The sequence below is a fragment of the Vombatus ursinus genome, unplaced genomic scaffold, assembly GCF_900497805.2.
Source record: "Vombatus ursinus unplaced genomic scaffold, bare-nosed wombat genome assembly UNPS02015165.1, whole genome shotgun sequence".
Classification (NCBI taxonomy): Eukaryota; Metazoa; Chordata; class Mammalia; order Diprotodontia; family Vombatidae; genus Vombatus; species Vombatus ursinus.
In genome coordinates, this window is record NW_020954943.1 from 342,315 (window position 1) to 366,144 (window position 23,830).

The window sequence follows — 23,830 nt, forward strand, 5'->3', positions numbered from 1 at the left end:
GGCAGCTTCCAATCTTTTTTCTGCAATGTGTTACTACAGGGAGCAGTGTGAGCCAGGCAAGCCAAACTTCCTCTCCTCAGCCCCTGTTGGAGAGAGCCCCAGAACCTTGGGAAGAGAAGTCACCTCACAGGCTGCCAGTGGTGTCTCTAGCCTGGACCCTACTGTCATCACAGAGAAGCTTCCTCACCAGCTGCTAACAGACAGGATGGCCTAATCACTCTGGGAGGAGCAGCACCCTCAGACTCTTAGTCCTGCTTCCAACCAGCCCCAACAGCCATCACCTGAGGAAGCAGACCCTAGCCACCTGTTTCTATGCTGCTGCCGTCATAGCTACTTAAGACACACCAGAGGAAGGTTCATCACTGAAGTCCTTGACAAACTGGCATTTCACTAGTGGAAATGACACCAAAGAGAGGCCTTACAGTCAGTGCTGATACTCTTAAGGAGCACCTTAAGGCCGAACGCCTTCCACCTGTATTGTCCTCCCCATTGGGATACAAATACCTTGCACATCGTATTTAATACATGCTTTTTCATTCATCTCAACAATGCTGGACTTCTCTTCTTATCATAGAAGGTAAGTTCCTGGAGAGTAGGGATAGTTTTTTTCTGAGGCAGCTAATGATGCAGTGGACAGAGTGCTGGGCCAACACCAACGAAGACCTGAATTCAAATCCAGCCTCAGACACTGGCTAGCTGGATAACCCTATTCAAGTTAGTTTCCTCAACTGCTAAATGGTTAAAATAGCACCTGCCTCATAAGGATGCGAAGATCAAATATCTATAAAGAATGCTTAGCAGAGTGCCTGACACATAGAAGGTGCTATATAAATGTGTATTCCTTCCTCTTTGTATCCCTGCACTTAACACACAGTAAGTGCTTAATAAACGTGTTTTACTTGCATTCATTGTGGAAAGAGCTCTAGACCTGGAGTCAGAGGACCTTGGTCTGAATCCTGGCTCTGCTACTCACTATCCATGTAGCCTTGAGAGAGTCACCACCTCCCTGAGCCTGTTTCTTTATCCATAAAAGCAGGGGATAGTTTAGACCAGTGCTTCTTAAACTGTGGGTCATGACCCATACGGGGTCACAAAAAATTTGGCAATAGTAAAAGGTTTCTGCAACAACCAAAAATTAATTAAAAATCAAATGCATAATGACTCTGAGGCATTTTTGGCAGTGCTTGTCTGTGTCACAGGGCAACTTCACTGCAGCCTTGGTTCTGAATACAAAGCATGTGCACTTTGCACAGTGCATGCCTTCAGGCCACATAATGCCAACAAAAGCTGCTGAACCATGAAAAGGGGTTAGGAGTGGAAAAAGTTTAAGAAGTCTTGGCCTAGAGGGCCTCCAAGTGCCCCTTCCAGCTCTAAATCTGGGTTCAAGTAGAGTGATGTAGTAAATCACTGCAAACCTATATAGAATGTCAGTAGTGAGGACCCCAATCCCAGGTCCAGTCCTTATAGCCTTCTCAGTTCAGAACCTGGTAAATCTTGGCTGTCTCCTTGAAGATTCAAAGTCACTTCCAGTCCAGGATGAGGCCTAGAACACAAATGTGTTGAGATCTGCTTCCCTGTAGAGAGCTATGGCCCTCTTATAGGAAACACAGGTGCAGGGTTCACTTCACCTGAGCCTCAGGCAAAACCATTGATATCCAAAAGATGCTGATGGCCCTGGGGGCCACTTAGCTGCATCTGGCCCAAGGGCCTCCTGGCCTCTAAGACCCTTACAAACCTTGCTCTGGCTCATTTACTGGACACAGAACACCCACAGTCACACTACTGGAAGAAAGTGGATGGCTCTCCATGCAGGCAGGCAGGCGCCAGTAGTTGTGACACTGGGGTGGTTATCCTTCTCCTACCACCTGCAGAAGCTGGTTAGCACAGGTGAAGAGGCAGAGCCCTCTGCATAGCTCCCGAAGCTCCTCAGGGATAAGCTTCCTCTCCAACTTTGGTGTCACTGAAGGCAGCCTGGCAGGTGTGTTCTAAAATGTCCCAAATGTAAAACCTTAACTGATTCAAGGCCCGACTAGGGGAGGAAAGCTTACAGATTGGCTTCTCTCTATTTAATATTCCTAACCCTTACAAAGTTAGACAATACTTTCCGAGCAGTATCAAACAGCATTGACATTAAATACAGGGCACAGCGAGATGCAGTCAGGGTCAACTCCCCTTTTCCTCCTCACTCCTCCTCCTAGCCAGCCTCAGGAGCGCTGAACAGGGATTGCTAGTGCAATTGCTAGGGCAGGGCTCCTTACAAGTACACAAGGATGCCTGAATTTGTCTCACAGATGAAGAGTTATTTGTAGAGAAGCCACTCCCTATTTCCTTTGGGGAGGTTAGAAAAAAAAAAACTACCTCACAAAGTTTGCAAATGTGTTTATAGCCATCAAGTGTCCACAGCGATGGAAAACTCTTACTTGGAAATGTTACACTCCAAAGGGGGCTCTGAATGGGCATTCTAAGATTGGTTTCTTCCTCTTTTGGGAACTGGTAATTTCCACATCCACTTTTCTGGTTACATCTTTTTCTAGTTATCAAAATCAAGGTGGCAGCTAGGTGGTACAGTGGATAGAGCACCAGCCCTGGAGTCAGGAAAATCCGAGTTCAAATCCGGCCTCAGACACTTGACACTTACTAGCTGTGTCACCTTGGGCAAGTCACCTAACCCTGACTGCCTCATGCCCCCTCCCCCCCAAAATCAATAGGAATGGACCATATGGGCTTCTAATTTACAACTATGTAGCTTTAATTCCCAAATCAGTTCTTTCCCCTGCACAGGGAGCTGCTTCTTCATAGGACCTGTAATGAAAGAATCATTCCTCCCCTTTGAGGTTTCTTACAAGTCCTGAATCACTCAGGCAAAGTGATTTTTAGAGCTCCTTTGATGACCTCTCTCAAAATCTGTGCCTTTACCTATTTGTAAAAAAATATTTAAAGCAGCTCTTTCTGTGGTGGCTAAGAATCAGAAATCAAAAGGATGCCCATCAGTTGGGGAATGGCTGAACACGCTGTGGTGTATGGTTGTAATGGAATATTATTGTGCCGTAATAAATGACAAGCAGGATGATTTCAGAGAAACCTGGAAAGACTTACATGAACTGATGCAAAGTGAGCAGAACCAGGAGAACGTTGTACACAGTAACAGAAATATTGTTTGATGAAGAACCGTGAATGACTTAGCTCTTCTCAGCAATACAATGATCCAAGACGATCCCAAAGGACTCATGATAAAGCGGACTCGCCTCCTCCAGAGGAAAAACTGATATTGAATACAGACTGAAGCAGACTATTTTCCAGGTTTTTTTTCTTTCATTTTTTTCTTTTACTTGAGTCTTCTTGTACAAAATGACTAATCTGGAAATGCTTTACATAATTGCCCATGTATAACTTATATCTGATTGCTTACTGTCTGCAGGGGGAGGAGAGAGAGAATTTGGAACTCAAAATTTTAAATACAAATGTTAAAAAATTTAAAAACCTGTGCCTGTATGTACAGTAGGTTGTCCTCACCTAACTTGCAACATACTTTGTACAGTTTAATCTGACCCCTTCTTTGCCTACAATAGAGCTGAAGCCAGTCAAAGCACTGTGGGGTGTTTTAAAATGTTAGAAATAACCAGTTGGGACTCTAGCTTAGCATTTGGATACTTGAGAGCTGTGGTGGGAGCAATATCCTCAGGTCCCACCTTATCCAGGGGAGGCCAGTTTTCTTTAAATGTCATGGGAACCATCCTTACAACTTGGTTCAGGACACTACATGTGTAACTACACTACTAACTCTAACCCTAATTGCGCACTACATGTTCCAAGAAATGAACCAAGTACCCAAGATGGTGCTCCAGCTGGTGGACAAGGGAGTGAAGCTATGCTCAACAGGATCAAGCGTGTTTTCCTTTTGAACATTCCTTCCCTTCTCTGAACACTCTCCCCTAGCTATGGTTAAATAAGCCTTCTTTTATTAACTGCTAAGTATTCCCTCTGTCCTTCATCTTGAACCCAAGGTATCAGAAAGGCTTGGTCAGAGCTGGGCTGCTCTAAGAGTAGACTTATTCTTACATCCTCATGCTAGCATGCCCTCTGCAACACTGGAAACTACATCTATACCACAAACTATTCTGGGGGAGAGGAGGTGGAAACCTGATGAATAAATCCTGTTCAATGCAACAGGCATCTCTGGTTCAATATACATTTATTGGTTAAATCAATCTGCTCTTGCTTGAAGAGCAGGGAAGCAGTTGGGCTACAATTTCCTGCAAAACTAGCCCTGATGTTTCTCTTCTCAAATTATATCTGCTCTCTGCTGCCTGATCCTTCAAAGTTAGAGGGATTAGTCAATACAAACTATGATGTAAGAACTTCCTGCTGATAGAAGTTATGATTAGATCGTCATCTTACATTATCTTTGGATGAGGAAACAAAAACAAAACAAACAAAAAAAACCAAAACTTAATGAGAGTCCATAAGACAAATTAGACAATTCTGATGACATAAGATTAGAACGCTTTTGAATAAAACAATGTAGCCAGAAGATATGGTGGAACGGGGAAAATCTTTGCATCAGTTATCTTTCAAGAATCTAATATCCAAAATGGAGGTAACTCACACATGTTTAAGATGCACCCAAAGAGGTAAGTGGTCAATAACAAGATTTTCCTAAGAAATGGAAATGGCAAACCACCACTAATAGTGAGAGACATACCATTTAAACAACTTAGCCTTTACCTCACACCCATTCAATAGGCAAAGGTGATAGAGGAAATAGACCATTGAAGACAGGCTAATGGAGAGGCAGAAAACTTCTAACATTTACACAACTGGTTAAGAATTACAGGAGAAAAGTCACCCACCCATATCCTCTCATTTACTGATCTCACTACTAGGCATATGTCCAATAACAGAATTGGCCCATATATACTAAAACATTTATATAATTTTCTACTACTTAGTAGTAGGAGAAAAAAAAAAGTTAGCCATCCATTGGGAAATGGCTAAGCTATGGAACATAAATAATGGAATATTATTGTGCCATAAGAAATCATGAATATGAAAAATTCAGAGAAACACAGAAGGATTTAGGACTACTGATTTAGAGCCAGAAGAGACCCCAGAGGCTATACATTTCAGTCCACTCATTTTGCAGATAAGAAAAATAAGATCCAGAAAGCTATGGACATATCCACACTCCCACAGATAGTAAGCAGCAAAAAAGAATGTAAACTCAGGCCCCCTTAACTACAAATCTAGCATTCTTTGCCCTGCAATGACTAGTACAAAGACAGAAAGCAGAACCAGGCAGACGGTACACACAATGAAGAAAAGAAGATAAACAGTAGGATCCTAAGGGGCAGTTGAACCTCAATGGCCAACCTTGATCCTGGAGAAAGGAGTAGGAAACACTTCCCTCCTCTGTGGAAAGAAGTGGAAGGTGGTGATGGGTACAGAATATTGCCTCAATGATCAGACACTGTCATTTTGTGAGCCTAATTTGCTTGACCGTCTTTGTTGTAAGGGAGGATTCCATAGCGGAGAAAGCAGGGAAGGAGGATCTACCATTACATGGGGTTAAAAAAAAAAGTGGTAAAATGAAACTTTTTTTAAGGGACTCAGGTAGTGTCCCCAGCATTTAAGCTTTTGCTGAGCTGGTAACACATGATAACCTCGTTTCTACTATTCTGGATTAATATAATTTATATTACCAAACATTAGCTCACCCGGCACACACAAAAATGGGGTGAACTCCTTTCCAGAAGAGATGGCTTGGTCACAGCTTGCTGATATTTCCAGTACACCTCCCCAACACTGTCAAAGCTGTAACTGGTCCCATGGAAGTTCCCTGTATTTCTGATTAGAGAGAACTGCCCTCTAAAGACAGATCACTTCCCAAAAGACAGCAGTCTTGGATAAATTTAATTATAATTTAAGTTTCTATCCATCAGAATCCCTGGTTTGCTTCCTGGTAAACCCATTTGTGCTAAAAAAAGCTTGAGGTCTGACAAAGGCTTTCCTCACCATCACCACCTCTCCCCAAGTGTAATATTCAATTCTGAAAAAGCTGTGACATCCCAACAAAAACCTCTTCATTAATCTAGATTCTCTTTAGGATATATTTCCTGCTGTTGAATATAGATTGAGTTTTGACTGAAGGATTTCCCACATTCATTAGGTTTGTTCTCTTTCGTGTGAATTTTCTGGTGTTTAATAAAGACTGAATTTCGAGTGAAAGATTTTCCACACTCATTACATTCAAAAGGTTTATGATCTTCACTATGAATTTTCTGGTGCTGAGTAAAGACTGAGCTTCGACTGAAACACTTCCCACATTCATTACATTCATAGGGTTTCTCTTTAGTATGAGTCCGCTGGTGTTCAATCAGATGAAAGGTCCGATTGAAGGATTTCCCACACTCATTACATTTACAGGGTTTATCGCCAGTGTGAACTTTCTGATGATCACGAAATGTAGATTTGTGCCTAAAGGCTTTTCCACATTCGTTGCATTCATAAGGTTTCTCATCATTATGGATGCTCTGATGTTGAACAAGATGTTTTCTCAGACTAAAAGCTTTCCCACATTGATTACATACATAGGGCTTCTCTTTGGTGTGAATTATCTGATGTCCAATAAGAAGTGCACTTCGACTAAATGATCGCCCACATTCTCCACATTCATAGGGTTTCTCTCCAGTGTGAATTCTCTGGTGCTCAATAAGACGGAAACGCCGATTATAGGATTTCCCACATTCACGACACTCATAGGGTTTCTCTTTGGTGTGAGTGATCTGATGTCCAGTGAGGTATGATTTCTTACAGAAAGCTTTCCCACATTCATCACATTTGTAAGGTTTCTCTGTAGTATGGATTCTTTCATGCTCAATAAGAAATGAACTATTGCTAAAACATTTGCCACATTGGTTACATTCATAGGGCCTTTCCCCAGTGTGGATTTTCTGATGACGTATAAAGCCAGAATTCCTAGTAAATGACTTCCCACATTTATTGCACTCATAAGGCTTCTCTCCAGTATGAGTTCTCATGTGCTCAAGGAGTTGTGAACGGTGGCTAAAACTCTTCATACATTTTTCACATTCGTAGGGTTTTTCTCCAGTGTGGATTCTCTGATGGTCCAGAAGCCGTGACTTGCGCCCGAAAGCCATACCACACTCATTACAACCAAAGGGTTTTTCTCCCATGTGTAGTTTTTGATGATGGAAGTGACACGAGCTGTCTCTAAAGGCTTTCCCACACTCGGCGCATCTATATGCTCTCTCTGGGGCATGGCTTCTCTGATGCTCTGTGAGGTACCAGGAACGTCGGAAAGTCTTTCCACACTCCTTACATGCATAAGGTTTCTCTCCTGTGTGAATTCTCTGATGTTCAATGAGGTATGAGTTACGAATGAAGCCTTTCCCACATTCATTACAATGATAGGGTTTCTCTCCAGAATGAATTTTTAGATGCTGGAAAAGGCTTGAGCGATTACTCAAAGTTTTCCCACATTCATCACATTTGTAAAGCTCTTCTCCTGTGTGAATGAACTGATGCCGAAGCAGGCTTGAGCTATTTCTGAAGGCTTTCCCACATTCACCACATTTGTAGGGTTTTTCTCCTGTGTGGATGAGCTGATGCTGAAGGAGGCTGGAGCTGGTACTAAAAGCCTTCCCACAGTCATCACATTTGTAAGGTTTTTCAACAGTGTGTACTTTCTGATGCTCCAGGAGATTCTGGCTTTGACTGAAGGCTCTACCACATTTGTTACATCTATAAGGTTTCTCTCCAGTGTGAATTCTCTGGTGCTCAATGAGGGTTGATTTTCTCTTGAAAGTTTTCCCACACTCTTTACACGAAAAGGGTCTCTCTCCAGTATGAACAACCTGATGCCGGATGAGGTGATAGCTTCGGGTAAAACTTTTCCCACACTCATAACACACGTAGCGCCCTGGTCCAGTGTGAATGCTCTGGTGCTGAGTAAGGTGGGACACGGTAACAAAGCGTTCTCCACACTTCTGACAGTCATACGGTGCCTCATTAGTTTGGAATACATTAAATCCAACTAAGGCTGAATTCTGACTGCTGAAAAAGTCTTCATATTTGTTAAGCAGGCTTGGTTTTTCCTCTGTGTGGAGGAAGAGCTGGTTGTTATGATCTAGGATTCTCTGTTTCAAAGTCATCTCTTCACTCCGGATAAAAGAATTTCCATGTTCACTAAGCACGTCTGGTTTGTCCTCTGCTTGGAAAAGCCAATCACTGCTGTCTACAATTTCATGCTTCAATGCTGTCTCTCCATTCCCTGTCTTGTCCTCATCACCTTAGAAAAAGACAAAACAGAAAATGAGAGTGTGAAAAAGAATACAGATGAAAGCTGCTTTAGGGGATGAAAAGTGAGGAAGATGTAAGAAGGGCCAAATGTGAACACAGTCCAGATTATGGTCCTAGAACTGCCTATGGACAGATAGGCAAAATAATCCAATCTTAACTTGGGTTCCAGATCTGCCTTAGTGATGAAGCCCTTTGCCTACCAGCACTAAATGGCCACAGAACCCGCAAAAATCACAGAAGGGAACTTGGAAGTCATTTTTAAAGAAAGTTCTGACCATAACACCAAGAAAAATGAACATTTGCATTTATATAGCAAGAAAGAGAATTATAAATGAAACTATGAATCTATTATATACAACTAGTTTTTCCTTTTAGGTTTATAATTCAATACAGTTTTCAAAGCTGTCCTATTTGTGTATTCTTCCTTCTGTTCTCTCCTGCTGCTTCCCAAATAAAACAATTAAAAGCCAAAAAATAAAACACATAATCCAGCAAAACATTCCCACAATGGCTATGTCCAAAAATGCATGCTTCATTTTGGATTTTAAGTCCATCATGTCTAGGAGTAGTTAGGTGGTAGGATCCATCTTCATACCTCTGGACTTTCGGATTATGATTCAAAGATAAACATTTTGAAAGAACATATAATCTCTATACAAGCCAAAGTTACTGACCTTGAAATCAACTTGCAAATTTGCAAATTGCAAAGGCAATTTAAGAATCATAGGTTTCCCATAATGTGTCAATTAAAAAACCTGAATTCCTTAATGCAGAAAATAACACCAGAAAGCTGCCCAGAATTCAGAAAACAAAGCACAATCAAAAGAAGTTCCAAATCACCTCCAGAAAAAAATAAACAAAACACAGCATGGTATAGTGGTTAGAAAGCTGCACTTGGGAATTAGTAAAAGAAGTAAAGACCTACCAAAATGTTAAATATTCAAATGAACAAAACCCCAAATAGAGATCTTAAATATTCCAATCATAGGAAAGGAGAGAACTAACTGTAAAAGAGCTACCAAAGGGGGGGAAAAAAACTTCCCGGTCCACATGAACTGGAAAACTCAACCAAAACACTTTAGGGTTAGGGTTAGTTAAGTTTACCAAACTTGTTTTATGAGGCAAATATAGTCCTAATACCTAAACTAGCAAAGGATAAAGCAAAGAAAGAGAATTATTCTCAATATTATTAACAAACAGGTTTTTAAAAAGAAATTAAATGAAATTGTGGCTAAAAGATTACAGCAATTTACTACTTTAAAATCATTTTCTATTATCAAGCTGGATATATACTTGGAATGCAAGAATGGTTCAACATTAGGAAAACAATCAACATAATTAATCATAAAGAATAAAAACATTCAAAACCAAAAGCTATCATTTATGCAGTAAAGAAACTCAAAGTTTTCCCATTAAATACAGTAGTAAAGGAAGGATTCCCTCCCAATGACTTGAAATAATTCTAGAAATACTGGCAATAGAAATGACAAGTGAAAGAATTAAAAGTCTACAGATTTGTAGAAGATACAAAACTACTCCTATGTGAAATGACTTTAAAGTTTTAGGCATCAGCAAAGAAACTAACAGAGACAATTAAGGCCTTCAGTAAAGTTTTAGACTACAAAACAAACTCACAAAAATCAACTACTTTACTACAAAAGTAGAATCTAATAATAAAAAGAGAAGTCCCACTCAAAAGAACTACAAAATACACAAAATAGCTGTGAGTCAATCAATACCTGATGGATACAATTACAAAACGGTTGTGCAATAAAAGACAACTTCAATAGCTGGAAAAAAATTCAATGCTCATGGTCGGGCAGTGCCAATCATACAAGTGACACAGCTGCTGAAGTTAATCTATCAATTTAGCGCTATACCAATCAACCTTCCAAAGGGACCCTTTACAGAGTGAGACAAAATAACAACATTCTTTTCGTAAAAGAAAATATCCTGAGAATCTGGGGAAATAATGAAGAAAGGAAGGACTGAAGCATCAGTAAATAGCATTTTTAGACCTCACAGTAGGAGCAATCATCCCAATCAGCTGGCAGAGATTAACAAACAGAAAACTATCCATGGAACAGATTCACAACTAGGAATAGCTAGCACTTAGAGCTTTAAGGTACATAAAGTGCTTTATGAATATTTTCTCATTTGATCCTCTTCACAATAATCCTATTTTACAGAGTGTCTGAGGCCGGACAGGAGCTCAGGTTTTCCAACCCTTGGGCTACTGCCCAACAAGCTCCCCAGACTGGACAAAACAGATTCAGGAAATAACAGAACGCAATAACCCCAGGGTAAACACTCTGGCCGAAAATTAGGTTTAGACTAATGTCTTCCACCATATTCCAAAATCGATTCAAAGTTGGTCAATGGCCAGAATTTTAATGATCACATCATTAAAAAGTTAGAAGTAAATCATCTCCATTTTCACAGCCACGGGTGGTGGTGAATTCTTAACCAACCAAAGGACAGTGGCAATCTTAAAAGACAAAACTGGTAACTGATTACTTGCAATGAGAAAAACTTGCTCGAGAACAAAACCAATACTCATTGACTGAATGATAATGCTTTTAGCTGGAGAAGAGGAGCAGTCAACTGGGGAAAAAAAACCTATGTATTTAATATTTCTTAAAAGGGCTTGAGATCCAAGACATGTGGACAACTAATGGAAAAAGAGGGGACCAAAAGCCATTCCACAACACAGAAGGGGTCAAAGGGTAGGAACAAAACATCCTGGAAAGAATGGCAAACCAGTAATAACCATGGGAAAGAACAGTTTAAATCTCTAACAACCCCAAGGTTTCACTTCACATCCAGCAAGTTGGGAAAGATGACAGAAAATGGAAGCAGTCAAAGCCAGAGGGGGTGAAGCAGTGGGGACATCGCTGCCTTCCTGGGGAGCTCTGGATCCTTCTGGCTGTTCCGGAAAGCCATTTGGAACTAGGCCCACAAGATTACCACCCTGCCACGGCTCGGACCCAAACACACCATGACCAGCCCTAGACTTCACAGAGGAATAAAGATGAAATCTTTCCCATCCACTTTCTTGGACCCCTGCCTCAGAGACAAATGCTTTCCTCTCTGTGAACCTCAGTTGCTTCCTCTGTAAAATGAGGATAACCCTAATCTACCCATTTCCCTGGGGAAGTTGTCAGCAGAGACAAGACAAGTCGTGCTTGTTAAACCCCTGTGGGAAACTGAGCCATAATCAAACACTAGAGATAACAACCCAAGCTGAGAAATGTCCCCTAAGACAAAAACTGGGCTCAGTTGGGTCTGAAACTCAAACAGACAGAACCCCTATTATCTTCCTCACCTGTAATTATGGTCTGGGAGGTTTATGGTCCAGCTTTCCTGAATTACCAATTAGGCAAACCTGTGACAAGAGCTCAAACTTCACAGGCTGGAGGGGGAGACCCCAGAGCAGACCAGAACAGGCCCCCGGCTCACCGTTCTTTCCCTTGGGCAGCAGATCCTGGGTCATCCCCTCCAGCTCGACCTTCACAGGTGGAAAGAAGAAGGTCCTTGAGACGGGCTGCTCCATCGCAGTTAGCATCTCGGGGGCGGGACCCCAGACCTGCAGACGGGTCACATCAGAGCGGAGCCCTGGGATGGGGGGGAGGGGAAAGGAGGGGGAGGAGGCAGGACCCTCTCGCTGAGGCAGATACCCCAAAATTTCCAAAGATACCCGGCCTGGTCCTAATTGCATAATGCTTTCCCTCCCTCACCTGCCTATGGGGGCTCCCCCTTCCTTCCCCCATCCCTGAGAAGTCTGAGGACTGGAAGGCTGGGCTGGGGTCCCCAAGGGGAAGATCCTGGGGTGTCCTGCCCTTCCCCCCCTACCCAGTCCCATCCGTGATGGCAGCTGGGAGGGGGGCAAGGGTCTCACCCGTCGGGGGCGGGAGGCCCCAGTGGCCGCCATCCCGAAGCCCCCTACCCAGCGGGACCCCAGCTCTGGGGAGACACACGGCCACGCGGGGAAGAGGACACCCAAGGCTCGTAGGGGCGGGAGCACCCCCGCAGGGTTGGGAGACCCCACGGGAGGAGGCACTGCTGACCCCCCCCCCCCAGACACCCAGGGGCGGGCAGGGCGAGGGGAGATGTCCCCACCCGGAGCTCACGCACGAAGGGGAGGGGACACTTACTTAGAAAGGAGAGAAGACCCACGGGGGGAGGCCCCGCTGGTGCCCCGCCCCCACAGGTCACCCACGTGTGGTGGGGGGCCAGAGGGAAACCCACGCGGGGGGAGGCGCCACTGACACCTCCTTCTGACAGCCCCGGGGGAGAGGGGTCAGCGCCCTCGGCTCCGCGCCGGTACTTGAACCCACGGCCCACGTTGTCCCAGCAAGGGGTAGACAGGAAGTGCCCCCGCTCGCTCGTGGGTCTGCGCCGCTACCCCGCCCGCCCAGCGCACTTCCGGGGCGCTCTAGGCACCCCGGAGGCCGAGTCATCTCGCTGGTTCGGGGCGGTGCCAAGGTCACGTGGGTCCCGGGTGCTTTTCCGTGGCCGTTCATTGACTGAATGATAACGCTTTTAGCTGGAGAAGCGGAGCAGTCAACTGGGGAAAAAAACCTATGTATTTAATATTTCTTAAAAGGGCTTGAGATCCAAGACATGTGGACAACTAACGGAAAAAGAGGGGGCCAAAAGCCACTCCACAACACAGAAGGGGTCAAAGGGCAGGCACAAAACATCCTGGAAAGAATGGCAAACCAGTAATAACCATGGGAAAGAACAGCTGAAATCCCTAACAAGCCCAAGGTTTCACTTCACATCCAGCAAGTTGGGAAAGATGACAGAAGATGACTTCCCGGAAGTCACTCATCTCTATGCTTTCAGGACCTTCTTGGGGTGGGGGAGGCAGAGCCATGGTCATGTGGACCAGCGGGAGGTGGGCGCTGTCTCGGTGGCTCTGGGACCCTGTGGGGGCGGGGCGGGAGTCTGGGAAGGATAGGGCAGTGCCAGGGCCCGACCCTTCTCCAGCCCAACAGAAGAGAAAATGGGCTGCTGGGAGGAGGTCGAGAGCACTGGCCCTAATCCCGAGCGGGGGCTGAAACGGCCCCTAGGGTTCTGCCCCAACCCGGCCGCTCCCCTGGACCCTCTGCTTGTGCCTCAGTTTCCTCTGTAAAATGGGAAGGAGGAAGACGCTGGAAATAAAGAACTCCAAAGAGAGGCTGTGAAGCGCCCCCCCCCCCCAGCCATCTGTGTCCTCTGACCCTGCCCATTCAAGGACAGGGTCAGTCTGTGCCCAGCTCAGTCAGAATCAGAACCTTGAGCCCAGGGCTTCCACCCACCACTGCTTCCCGTCCAGCTGCACATCCAGGGTGATGCTGGCTGGGGGTCCAGGTCCCCAACTCTCCCCTGTGTCCCCTTCCCTGCTGGTCAAATGGCCAAGGAGCTGGATATCACTCCATGAAAACCACTTTATCCACACCGGGAGGCCCACAACAAGCCTTGGACCCTGCAGATTCTGTCCATGACCATTTATTGAGAGTTCCCTTTGAGCAAAATGGGCACCCACTCTCCCCCGCCACAATGGGATGAGGGGAGCTGGGTGTGAGGCCGGGCCCCTCCATCTGTGGGTCAGCGGGTGAAGGCCAGAACCAGCTGCGAAGACAGAGTGTGCGGCAACATGTCCACGGGCACAGCTTGGCTCAGTGTGAAAGGTTCACCTGGGAGGTCCTGGCCAGAGGACACAGGGCAGCAGAGCCTGCAGACACCGAGGGCCTTGGTCAGCCCCAGAGCCCCCTGGTGGACACCTCCCCAGCTCAGGCCTCCCTCACTCACTGAAAGAAAGCGTCCATGTCTTCCGCATGAGGCCGGCCAGAGATGAACACTAGCTTCTGGATAGCTGGGCAGCCCCGGATGGCGCGAATGACCTTGTGAGCTGGTGGCAGAAATGGGGGGGGGGGGGGGATAAACATCAAAGCGAGGCTGCCTCAGGTTTGAGGGCCGGCCTTCAGGGAAAACCTTGGGATCCCTCAAGCTGGGGGGATGAGTCCCAGGGTACATGCTTACACAGTCCAGCACCCGCAGGGTCCACCAGAGCCATCAGTGCCTGACCATCCCCTTGGAACTTTCTGAGCCAGGCCACAGCCCTCTCCATGTCATACCGCCGGCATTCCCAATTGGTGATCTCTGCAGGATAAAGGCACTACCCTCGAGTGTGGCAGAGGCTCCCTCCCCCTTCTTCCCCGGATCCCAAGTGGGCTGGGGGGGGGGTGGGACTGGCCTGGCTCTGCTAGGCCCCAGGGGTCTTTTGTGGGTGCCCAGTGAGGACTCCTCAGGGGTCTGTAAGCCAGTTTGTGTGACAGACCCCGCCGGCCCCACCCCTCCTCACACAGTTAAAGAATAGGAGATTCTCAATCTGGGATAGAGGCAAGGAAAAATAAAGATGATTTTACCATGATTTTACCATCTCCTCTACCCACGCCCCCATCCAAGTTCACAGACCCTCTGAGATCTATCCATACACCCCTGACCTCTGAGGTGACTGGGATTCTGGTGAGAACCAGGCACACCAGGCCTTTGGCCCCTCTCCCCCCTGCTGCCTGCCCACACCTCCCAAAGAGGTAAGAAGCACGCCTTCCAGACCCTCTCCTGTACCATTGAAGGCTGCACTCCACCTGGCATCCTCTACAGCTTGCCTGACCAATCGCAGGCTGAGGACCTGGGCTGCCCACCGAGCCAGGGAGAGGCCCGTGGCACCTGTACACAGGAGAGTCAGAGGCCAGGATCAGGGACGGAGGCCATGAGACTCCCTCCCCATCCCTCCTGCCCTGGGTGAGCGGCCACCGACCTGTGCCGTGGCTAAGGTCAAGGATCACAGTGCTTTGGTCCACCCCGCCCAGCTCCGCCACAACCCGGAAGAGAGCCTCGGTGGCGCCCGTGTTTGGGGGGAAAAAGGCCCCTGGAGAGATGCGAAGTTTCAAGCCAAGGATGTCCTCAAACACGTGGGGCTCTCCCACCAGCAGCTGGTAGTGGTGGCAGCAGGATTGCTGTGGGCTGGGTGTGACCCTGAAGATGGAGATGGGGCAGCCCATGAGGAATGGCCCCCACAAGCAGCCCCAGCCTGGGTCCTGAACCCTACCAGGCTCACCTCTCCTTCAGGTAGAGAGAGGTCAGGTCACACACAGACCCCTGTCCTGACATGAAGAATTCCTTGGCTCTTTGCTTCTGAGCACAGACATCCTCCTGCTCGGACCCAAAACGAGAAGCTATGGACAGAGATGGCCAGCCCTGCCCCCCGGACACGAGGCGCAGCTCCATGACAGCTGCCCAGGCCCACCGCCAGGCTGACCTTGGGGCCTGACTCCCAGGGCATCACCCGGGTCACAGCCCTCTTCCCGTCAGCTCCACCACCACGGAGCCACAGGCTCTTACCTGACTTAGTCCCTGGGCATGAAAAGTGATGATGGCCATGGTATGGCCTTGGCTGCTGGTCCGCACTCTGAGTCGACGCCAGGGCCCAAGCTGGTGAATGTCAAGGCTGGGGTCCAGGGGGGTTTGTCGCAGAAACATCTCATAGCACTGGGAAGCCGAAAAGATGGGGCAGTGCCAACCCCTGGGGCCCAGTCAGAGAAGGGAGACCCCCCAGTGTCCCTGCTTGGTGTGACATCCATGTTTGGGTCCAACTTGAGGTACAGTCTGTGCCTCTACCGAGGGCCATGAAGTCCTGGGTTCAAGTCTAGCCTTTGGCTGGGTGACCAAGGGCCCCCAGCGGCTCTTTACGGTGACAGTTCAGAAACAGACTGACCCACTAGCATGTCTGGCAACGCCTGCCTCCTCTCACACCTGTGGCCCCCCACCTCGATTGCCAAGGGAGGGAAGCTCTGAATGGAGAGAACAATTTCTTCCTGTGTTTCTCTCTGTATCAACATTTCTAGGGTCTCAACCAGTCTCCTCCTCTGCTTCTCCCAAGCCGGCTCCCAGATGGGTCTGAAGGTGCCCATCTGACGGGCATCTAGGTGAGCCTTTTTTACGGGCCTCTTCTAACCCCCATTCAGGGTATCTAAGCCCTGGACCTTAAAGGGGGCCAATGTGAATGTGGAACAGGTCAAGGAGTCAGTGTGTTCTGCTGACCTGAGCTTTGTCACAAGAGAGTCAAGATGGTGGAGCAGATGGGGGTGAATCTGGGCAAAGATGCCTGGCTCTGGGGGCGGAAGACCTGGCTGGTTGGGTCCCCCCCCCACGACCCCAGCCCCCAGCCAGTACTCAGCTCCCCTGGGCCCTTCTTACCTGGGCAACCTGGAGGTGCCTGGCAGGCAGGGTTCTCAGATAGCCAGCAGGTACACAGAAAATCGTCTTTCCTAAGGAAAAACCAAGATTTATTTGGCCTGTTTTCTTCCAAAGCTTCTAGAAACAGGATGTGTGATCCCAACTGTGTCTGAGCAGGAGAGGCAGATGTCCAGGAAGGTCCTAACAAGAAAAGGTCATGGTCACGGTGCCACCAGTGAAGGTCTGGCTCCCCCCAGCTAGTTGACTTCATGTGACCGCCCCTAGCCCAGCTCAGGCCCCACCTGGAGCAAGGGACGTGCTCAGTTCTGGGGGTGACAGTCCAGCAGAGACACTGATGGGCTGGCCTCTCCCTGAGGGACAGGCCCTGAGTCCTCACTAGCTGAGGAGAAGGTGAAGGGCCAGGGAGGGGTGTGGTCAGAGAAGCCTCAGGGGGCTTGCTAACTGTCCACGTCAAGTGGATGATGGATTCGCCTTCTTCTGTTCAGGAGCCATGGGTGGGACGTGCAGTGAGGCAGTGTTAAGCTCCATGCCCAGAACTCCCTAACCCCCGAAATGGTCCCAGAGTGCGGAGGTGGGGGCTCCCCCTCCCCCGAGGTCTTCCAGTGCATGCAAGATGCCCACTGGCTGGGGAGGTTTCAAGGAAGCGGACTCTCCTTGCATCCCTCCCGACTGAGACGCGGTGCCTTTGGTCAGCCACAGAAGCCCCCGCTCAGCCCAATAGGCTCTTCCTGGGACCCAATGGCTCACTCAGACCTCTTCAAGATGAGGCTGCCCCTAAGACAGCTAACTGTCTCATCCCTCCCAGGATGAGTCTGCTTGCTCTTCCCCAAACCTGGGACCCCTCATCCACTGTGCATCTTCTCCCTGGAAGGCTGTGATCAGGGGCTGCCTTCTACAGGAAGCCCTTCCTCATCTCCTTAGCCATTCACGCCTTCTCCCTCCTTCCTCTTCAATTTATCAGGAAGGTGAGGATAAGCCCTTGAGGGCAGGGACTGCTACCTTGCTATCTTTGTATCCCCAGAAAAACACCTGGTGCTTCATAAATGCTTCTTGGATTGAACCAGACCCATGCAGGCACAGAACTACCAGTCAGAAAGGCAGCTAGCTTTAGGGAAGGTTGGAAATGAGGATGGTCATTGGCTTTGGAACCAGGAGGCCAGCTGTCCGAGACAGAGCGAGAGAGAGCGAGAGAGAGAGAGAGAGAGAGAGAGAGAGAGAGAGAGAGAGAGAGAGAGAGAGAGAGAGAGATGGCAAATCTGAAAATGCCCTGGGGAAGCCAAGCCACGAGATTCCCTGGTCTCCACTGGTCCTTCCCTGTCCATTCCCCCAGACTCACCTCCAGGGGATCTCAAGAAGCACCCCACAGTCCTCGGGTGGCCATCTGGGCCCCGGTTTACAGAGAAGACAGATTTGTTTCTGTAACCATCGATGACAGGCTGGCAAGAGAAGGTTGATAGGGAAGGAGGGAGAAGAAGGGGAGGCAGCAGTTTAAAAGGGGCTGTCCATTAACCCTAAGGACAGGAAAAGAATGACCTGTCTTTTGTGGACAGCCAAGGGACAAGATCCCCACGGGGAATGGGCCTGGAAGGGGCCATGGATGGGGTCACTACCACTGGGGCCCCTGGCTAGGTCCCAAAGCAGAAAAAAGGAACTCACCGATGGGATGAAAGGTTGGAGGAGGGCACCCAGCCCTGGGGTCTCAGCCACTGCAGCGCCCAGCTTGTGGAGACGTCCCTGTAGCTGCTCCAAGGTCTTCTTGGTCACTTCAAACTTGACCTGCAACAGGCAAAGGGACATGGGGCTCTCTCTGGCCCTGCTGGTCATCCTCTGGTCCCAGAGCTCAAAGCAATCTTCTGTCACCCACCAAACTGTGTTCACTAGCCTGGGCCTGGCATTCAAGGCCCTCCACAATCTGGTGTCTTATTTCAGGCTGCCCCATCTTCTTCCTTCACTGGGCTTTTGCTTCTCCCACCCGTCCCTGTGCCTGCAATGGCCTCCTCTCTTCCTCCAAAGCCACTGGTATCTCTTCTCTCCCAGCAAGGGGCTGCCCTAATCCATGGAAACATCAGGTATTGGGGTGGTGAGCCATAGGGATGTCTGAGCTGATCTGCAGTCCCTCACCACAGGCTGCTGAGGGGTGGTGGGGTTCACCCTGGGAAGGGGTAGAGACAGTAGGCCCCCTCCCCATAAGGGTAAGTGCCAGGGCTGTGACAAAACCAGGGGAGGTTTGAAAATCATGCCCTGTGGCGGAGTCCACTGGGAGAAGGGGCAGCCCAGTGGGGGCCATGGTCACCCCCACAACCCTGAGTCATCTTTAAATCAGGGATACAAAGGGTGGGAACAGAGAAGAGGGCCAACTGAAGCAATTGGATGAGACTAGCCGATTGTGAAAGTGGCAAACTCCAGTGCTGGAGGGGGCGCTTTTGGCCCCTCACTGTTAACACTGGCGGTGGGCACTAGAGCCAGAGTCCCCTGGGCAGGCCTCAGTCGAAGCGCGTCTCTAAAAGGAAGAAGTGACTGAGCCCTCCCGGTTGGCCCATCTGCAGTGAGGTCACACGTTACAGACAAACGGTCAGGAAGCGTTAGAGGAAGCTTTCCATCTGGGGGATTCTTACATGGAAGAAATCCCGGGTCCATCCTTCTTTAGCCACCCCCCGCCCCGCAGAGAAATATGAAGCCATGCAGGGAGCCATGGTGGCTAGGACCCAAGCCTGAGATTCCAGGGAAATGGAATGACCCAAAAGAATCAAAGAGAGAGGGACAGGTCAGCAGAAAGAGCCAAGCACAGAGACCCGGGGTCAGGCCTGCACCATTAGGGCCTCCTGGAGCTTCTCTGAATCAGGGGACAAAGAAGGCTCCTTCTGCACATACTGCGGGTGTACATTCTAGTTCTTACTCAAGAGTTAGACCCTCACCTTTAGTTGTTCATCATAGTTCAGTCTCCAGAGGGGCAGCAGTTGATCTGCCAACCTGAAATAAACCCAGGCCTGAGCTCCATCTAGCCAGTCACCCATCCACCCATCCATCCATCCATCCATCCACCAATCCATCCATCTATCCATCCAGTCACCCATCCATCCATCCACCCACCCCCATCTATCCACCCACCCAACATCCCCCATCCACCCACTCCCATTCAGCCATCCATCCATCTATCCACCCACCCATTCATCTATCCATCCATCCACCCATCCAGTCAGCCACCAATCCATCCATCTATCCATCCAAGTCACCCATTCATCCATCCATGTACCCACCCACCCCCATCCATCCACCCAATCCCATCCAATCACCCATACATCCACTCACCCACCCATCTGTCCATCCATCCATCCATCCACCCAGACCCAGGAAAAGTTTCCCAGTTGCCTCCTATGTGTAAGACTACATCTGAAAGAGACCTTCTAATCCATTTTACCTCTTTCCAGTTTTCATCCCTCTAGGAAGGATCTCTGTTTTTCTCCCTCCAGGAGAGAGGTTCCCACCCAACGCCCACTTCTCTCAATAAGTCACCATCAATTTCTTTCCTGCTGAATCCAATGATGTTTTCTTATTCTTCTCCTTGACCCCACCCCCCCAAACTAATCACCTTGTCCTCAGGGCCATTTTCTTCTCTCTGGGTTTTTGTGACCCACCCTCCTCAGTCTCCTTTGCTGATTCCTCATCTACACTCATCCCTCTATAAGACTTAGTCCTGGGTGCTCTTCTTTTCTCTCTTTACATATACTCTCCTCCTGTTCTCAACAGCTCCCAAGAGTTCACTGATCATCTCTATGCAGGGAACTCCCAAACCCAAGTCCCCAGTCATCCTTCGTTCCCTGGGCTCTAATCCTCCCATCTTCCCCCAGGTGTGTTGGGGATGTTCCAAGCTCACATCTCCAACAGGGTCATAGTTCAGTCTCCACCCTGAGGTCCAACGCCACTTCTCCTTCTGACTTCCCTATCTTCCTCAGTGGCACCACCATCCTGACAGTCACCCCAGTTTACAGCTTAGCAGCTAGCCTTGCCCCTTCTCTCCTACACTCCACGCCACCCCTACCCCACATCCAATCAGTTGCCAAGTCCTCAACCTTTCCCCAGGTTCAGGGCATCTCCTGGCTCTCCTGGATTATTTCAATGGCCTCCTCACTGGCCTCCCTGACTCCTCTCCACAACTAACCTTCTTACAGCTCAGTTCACTGGGATATGAACTCACTATCTGACAAAAACTGCCGGGAAAACTGGAAAAGAGTATGTCAGAAACTAGGCATAGATCAAAATCTCACACCATATACCAAAATAAAGTCAAAATGGGTTCATGATTTAGACACAAAGGCTGATACTATAAGCAAACTGGGAGAGCAAGGAATAGTTTACCTGTCAGATTTACAGAGAACAGAAGAATTCATGACCAAACAGGAGATAGAGAACATTATGAAATACAAAATGGATAATTCTGGTTACATTAAATTGAAAAGTTTTTGCACAAAGAAAGTCAATGTAACCAAGATAAAACAGAAGTAGAAAACTGGGAAAGAATTTTTATAACCAGTATCTCTGATAAGGGCCTCATTTCTAAAATATATAGAGAATTAAGTCAAATTTATAATATAAATCATTCCCCAATTGATAAACTGTCAAAGGATATGAACAGGCAGTTCTCAGATGAAGAATTAAAGCCATCTATAGTCATATGAAAAAATGTTCTAAATCACTATTGATTAGAGAAATGCAAATCAAAATCAAAGGCAAATCAAAACTCTTGAGGTACCACATCACACCTATCAGATTGGCCAACATGACAAAAAAGGAAAATCATACAGCCCAGTTCGGATGGAGGTGCTGCCCTGCCCAAGAGGTCCCAGGGGCTCTCCAATGGCCCTGGGACCAAAGGACTCAGCCTTACCTCTCCTGCCAAAAGCTCAGGTCTTGGCCTGGCTGCCCTTCCTGGTGCTTTCTTTCTCCCTTGCTGTGCTCCCACACTGCCTGGGTGAAGTTTCCCTCCCCTGCTGAGGCCAGTGATGCCTGGTGCTGACCCTGGTGACCCCAGGCCCACCAGGGAAGCAGTCTTCTTTTGGAAAGGAGAGCCCCAGAAGACAGGATGGACCTTGGGCTGGCCATTAGCCCCCTGGGACAAGAGCAGCACTCGAACCTTCCCCTGCATGAGAACATGAGACTGACCAGAAAGGCTGAGATGAAGAGGCCTGCCTCCCATCTGCCTTTCTCCCCTCCACCCTTTTGCTCAGGCTGGGTACCCTGCCTACAGGGCTCTCCCTTATCATCTCTGGCCCCCACCCCCGCCCCCACCCCCACCGAGGTAGAACATAAACTCCCTGAGGGCAGGAGAAGGCTCACTCCCAAGTCCGCAGGGCCTTTAGTGCAAAGCTCACTGAGAGCTGTCCCACGTGGAAGGGGCTGATGGGAGGCCTGCGGTCCAGGTAGGCCCACTGCCTTCCCCTCTCTGGGCACCCCCTTGTAAAATCGGGATAGGCACTAATTAGGCGCCAGCTCGGGCTACGACACAAACACCAAGGCAGGGAAAGGGAGGCACAGGAGTGGGGGCACGGCTGGACAGAGGCGCTGCCCGCCCCACTTCGGTCAGCTGGCTGGCAGTGACCTGGGCAGCACTGGCGGTAGCACGAGAGCGGACCAGGAGCACACGAGCCGGGAGCCCCCTTGCCAGGCCAGCCGCAGCTACTTCCGGGCGGGCAGGAGGTGCTCCTCCTCCAGAGGGGCGGGGCCCTGGACGAGCGTCCTTCCTATTCCTAATCAGGCTCCACCCCCCCACCCACCCCCCCCCCCCCGCCCCGTGCCCCTCACGTGCTCTCATGCGCCCCAACACAGCCCTTACACTTCCCCCTCCCACACCTCCGTGCCCCCGCTTGCCCCCTCTGGCCCGTGGTTGTATCATAGGCAGATTCGAAGGCGCTTCCTTTTCATAGGATTTCCAAAAGTTCATTGCGATAATGGAACGAATTAATTATGCAATTCCCTAGTCGGTTCGCCCGCCCCCGTAGCGGATTTTTCCTTTGGAGTTTTCTCCGTACCTCTTTAACTTCGGTTTCTCACACTGGGTTGTTGCAATCGTCTATTTCTTTTGTTAATCTGGATACTTTGTATTCCGGTGGAGATTCATTCCTCCCTCTCTAGGGGTCTATGTCCAGCCTTTCGCTCACGTGCCACAGTCTGGCCAGCTAGTCCCCAGACAGCGCCCCCTTTAGATAGGTTTCAGTCCTTTGCCCCCACAAAAAAGGGCTGCTATGATTTTTGTACAAACAGAGCTTTTTCCTCTCTTAAGGGCCTTTCCACTCTGTGAGCAGTGTGTGGGCATAGGGTGTGCCCAGTTCTCGAGGGGATCAAGGCATCTCAGGGTGATGTGTTGAACTGCCAGCAAATCAGATTTAAGTGAGGCAGAGTTGCCCAAAGACATCGATGTCCAGTGGCAAGACAAAAGTCAAGCCGACCAGAGATGGCGCCGATGCAGTGGGTGACCTTGGCCTTTCATAATTATGGTCTTTCCCAGGCCTCAATTTGTCTGATGCCATACCTACTCAATGACTAAGGGCTGGGTGGGAGCTGAGACAAAAAAAGCGACCCAATTTATCATCATAAAAATGTCCATCTGGGAGGGCACAGAAGTTAGGGGCAGTTCAGGGAAGGAGGAAAGGTTTGAAGTGGTCAGAAAGGAGACCCAGAATTTCCAGAGGTGGAGGGGAGGAGAGCATGGAATTGGGAAAGGGCAGTCATGTGTGAGGGATGGCAAGAAGGGAGCCTCACTGCACCCTAGTGTGTGTAGGGAGGAAATTACCTCATTATAAGGCTGGAGAGGAAGGACCTCAGATGCCAAACAGAGGAGTGAGATACTGGAGATTACTGAACAAAGCCAGTGACATGGGCAGCCCTGCCCTTTGGGAAGAGCTCTTTGGCAGCTGTACAGAGAATACACTGAGGATCAGTCAGTCAGTCAACAAGAATTTATTAAGCACCTGCTGTGTGCCAGACACTGTGCTAAGTACTGGGGATATAAAAAGAGGCAAAAGATGGGCCCTGGTCTCAGGGAGCTAGCTCCCAGTCTAATGGGGAGGCAGTGTGTGAACAACTATGTAGAAGCAAGGTCTATACAAACTAAGCTGGAGCTAATGAACATAGGGAAGACACGGAATTAAAGTGGCTCTGGAAAAAACTCCTGTAGAGGCCGGACTTTAGCTAGAGCTTGGAGGAAGCCAGGAAGGCCAGGAGGAGGGAACGAGGAGCACGAGCACTCCAGGCAGGGCAGACACTGCTG

At 48.7% G+C, this 23,830-nt stretch overlaps 2 protein-coding genes across 5 annotated transcripts; both read right to left on the reverse strand.

The window, feature by feature from the left end:
* Positions 1-5,889: 5,889 nt before the first annotated feature.
* LOC114031385 (zinc finger protein 665-like) lies at positions 5,890-13,204 on the reverse strand. The gene is made up of 4 exons (XM_027846448.1): positions 13,171-13,204; positions 12,763-12,845; positions 12,474-12,720; positions 5,890-8,308 (listed from the first exon to the last, which is right to left on the reverse strand). Exons 1-4 carry the CDS (start codon positions 13,202-13,204, stop codon positions 6,084-6,086), a joined length of 2,589 nt encoding a protein of 862 aa, XP_027702249.1. The 3' UTR covers positions 5,890-6,083.
* On the reverse strand, positions 12,888-22,718 carry LOC114031378 (tRNA (uracil(54)-C(5))-methyltransferase homolog). 4 transcript variants are annotated; one of them, XM_027846439.1, is made up of 13 exons: positions 22,593-22,718; positions 21,452-21,703; positions 19,482-19,536; positions 18,223-18,342; positions 17,903-18,002; positions 16,567-16,637; positions 15,712-15,858; positions 15,428-15,522; positions 15,128-15,345; positions 14,935-15,036; positions 14,347-14,466; positions 14,116-14,215; positions 12,888-14,038 (listed from the first exon to the last, which is right to left on the reverse strand). In XM_027846439.1, the coding sequence occupies exons 2-13, from the start codon at positions 21,664-21,666 to the stop codon at positions 13,912-13,914; spliced, it is 1,470 nt and encodes a 489-aa protein (XP_027702240.1). In that variant the 5' UTR covers positions 21,667-21,703; positions 22,593-22,718; the 3' UTR covers positions 12,888-13,911. The 4 variants fall into 4 exon arrangements, with proteins under 4 accessions (XP_027702240.1, XP_027702242.1, XP_027702239.1 ...); XM_027846441.1 differs by lacking the exon at positions 22,593-22,718 and adding an exon at positions 22,163-22,237; XM_027846438.1 differs by lacking the exon at positions 22,593-22,718 and adding an exon at positions 21,901-22,224.
* Between the last annotated feature and the right edge of the window lie 1,112 nt (positions 22,719-23,830).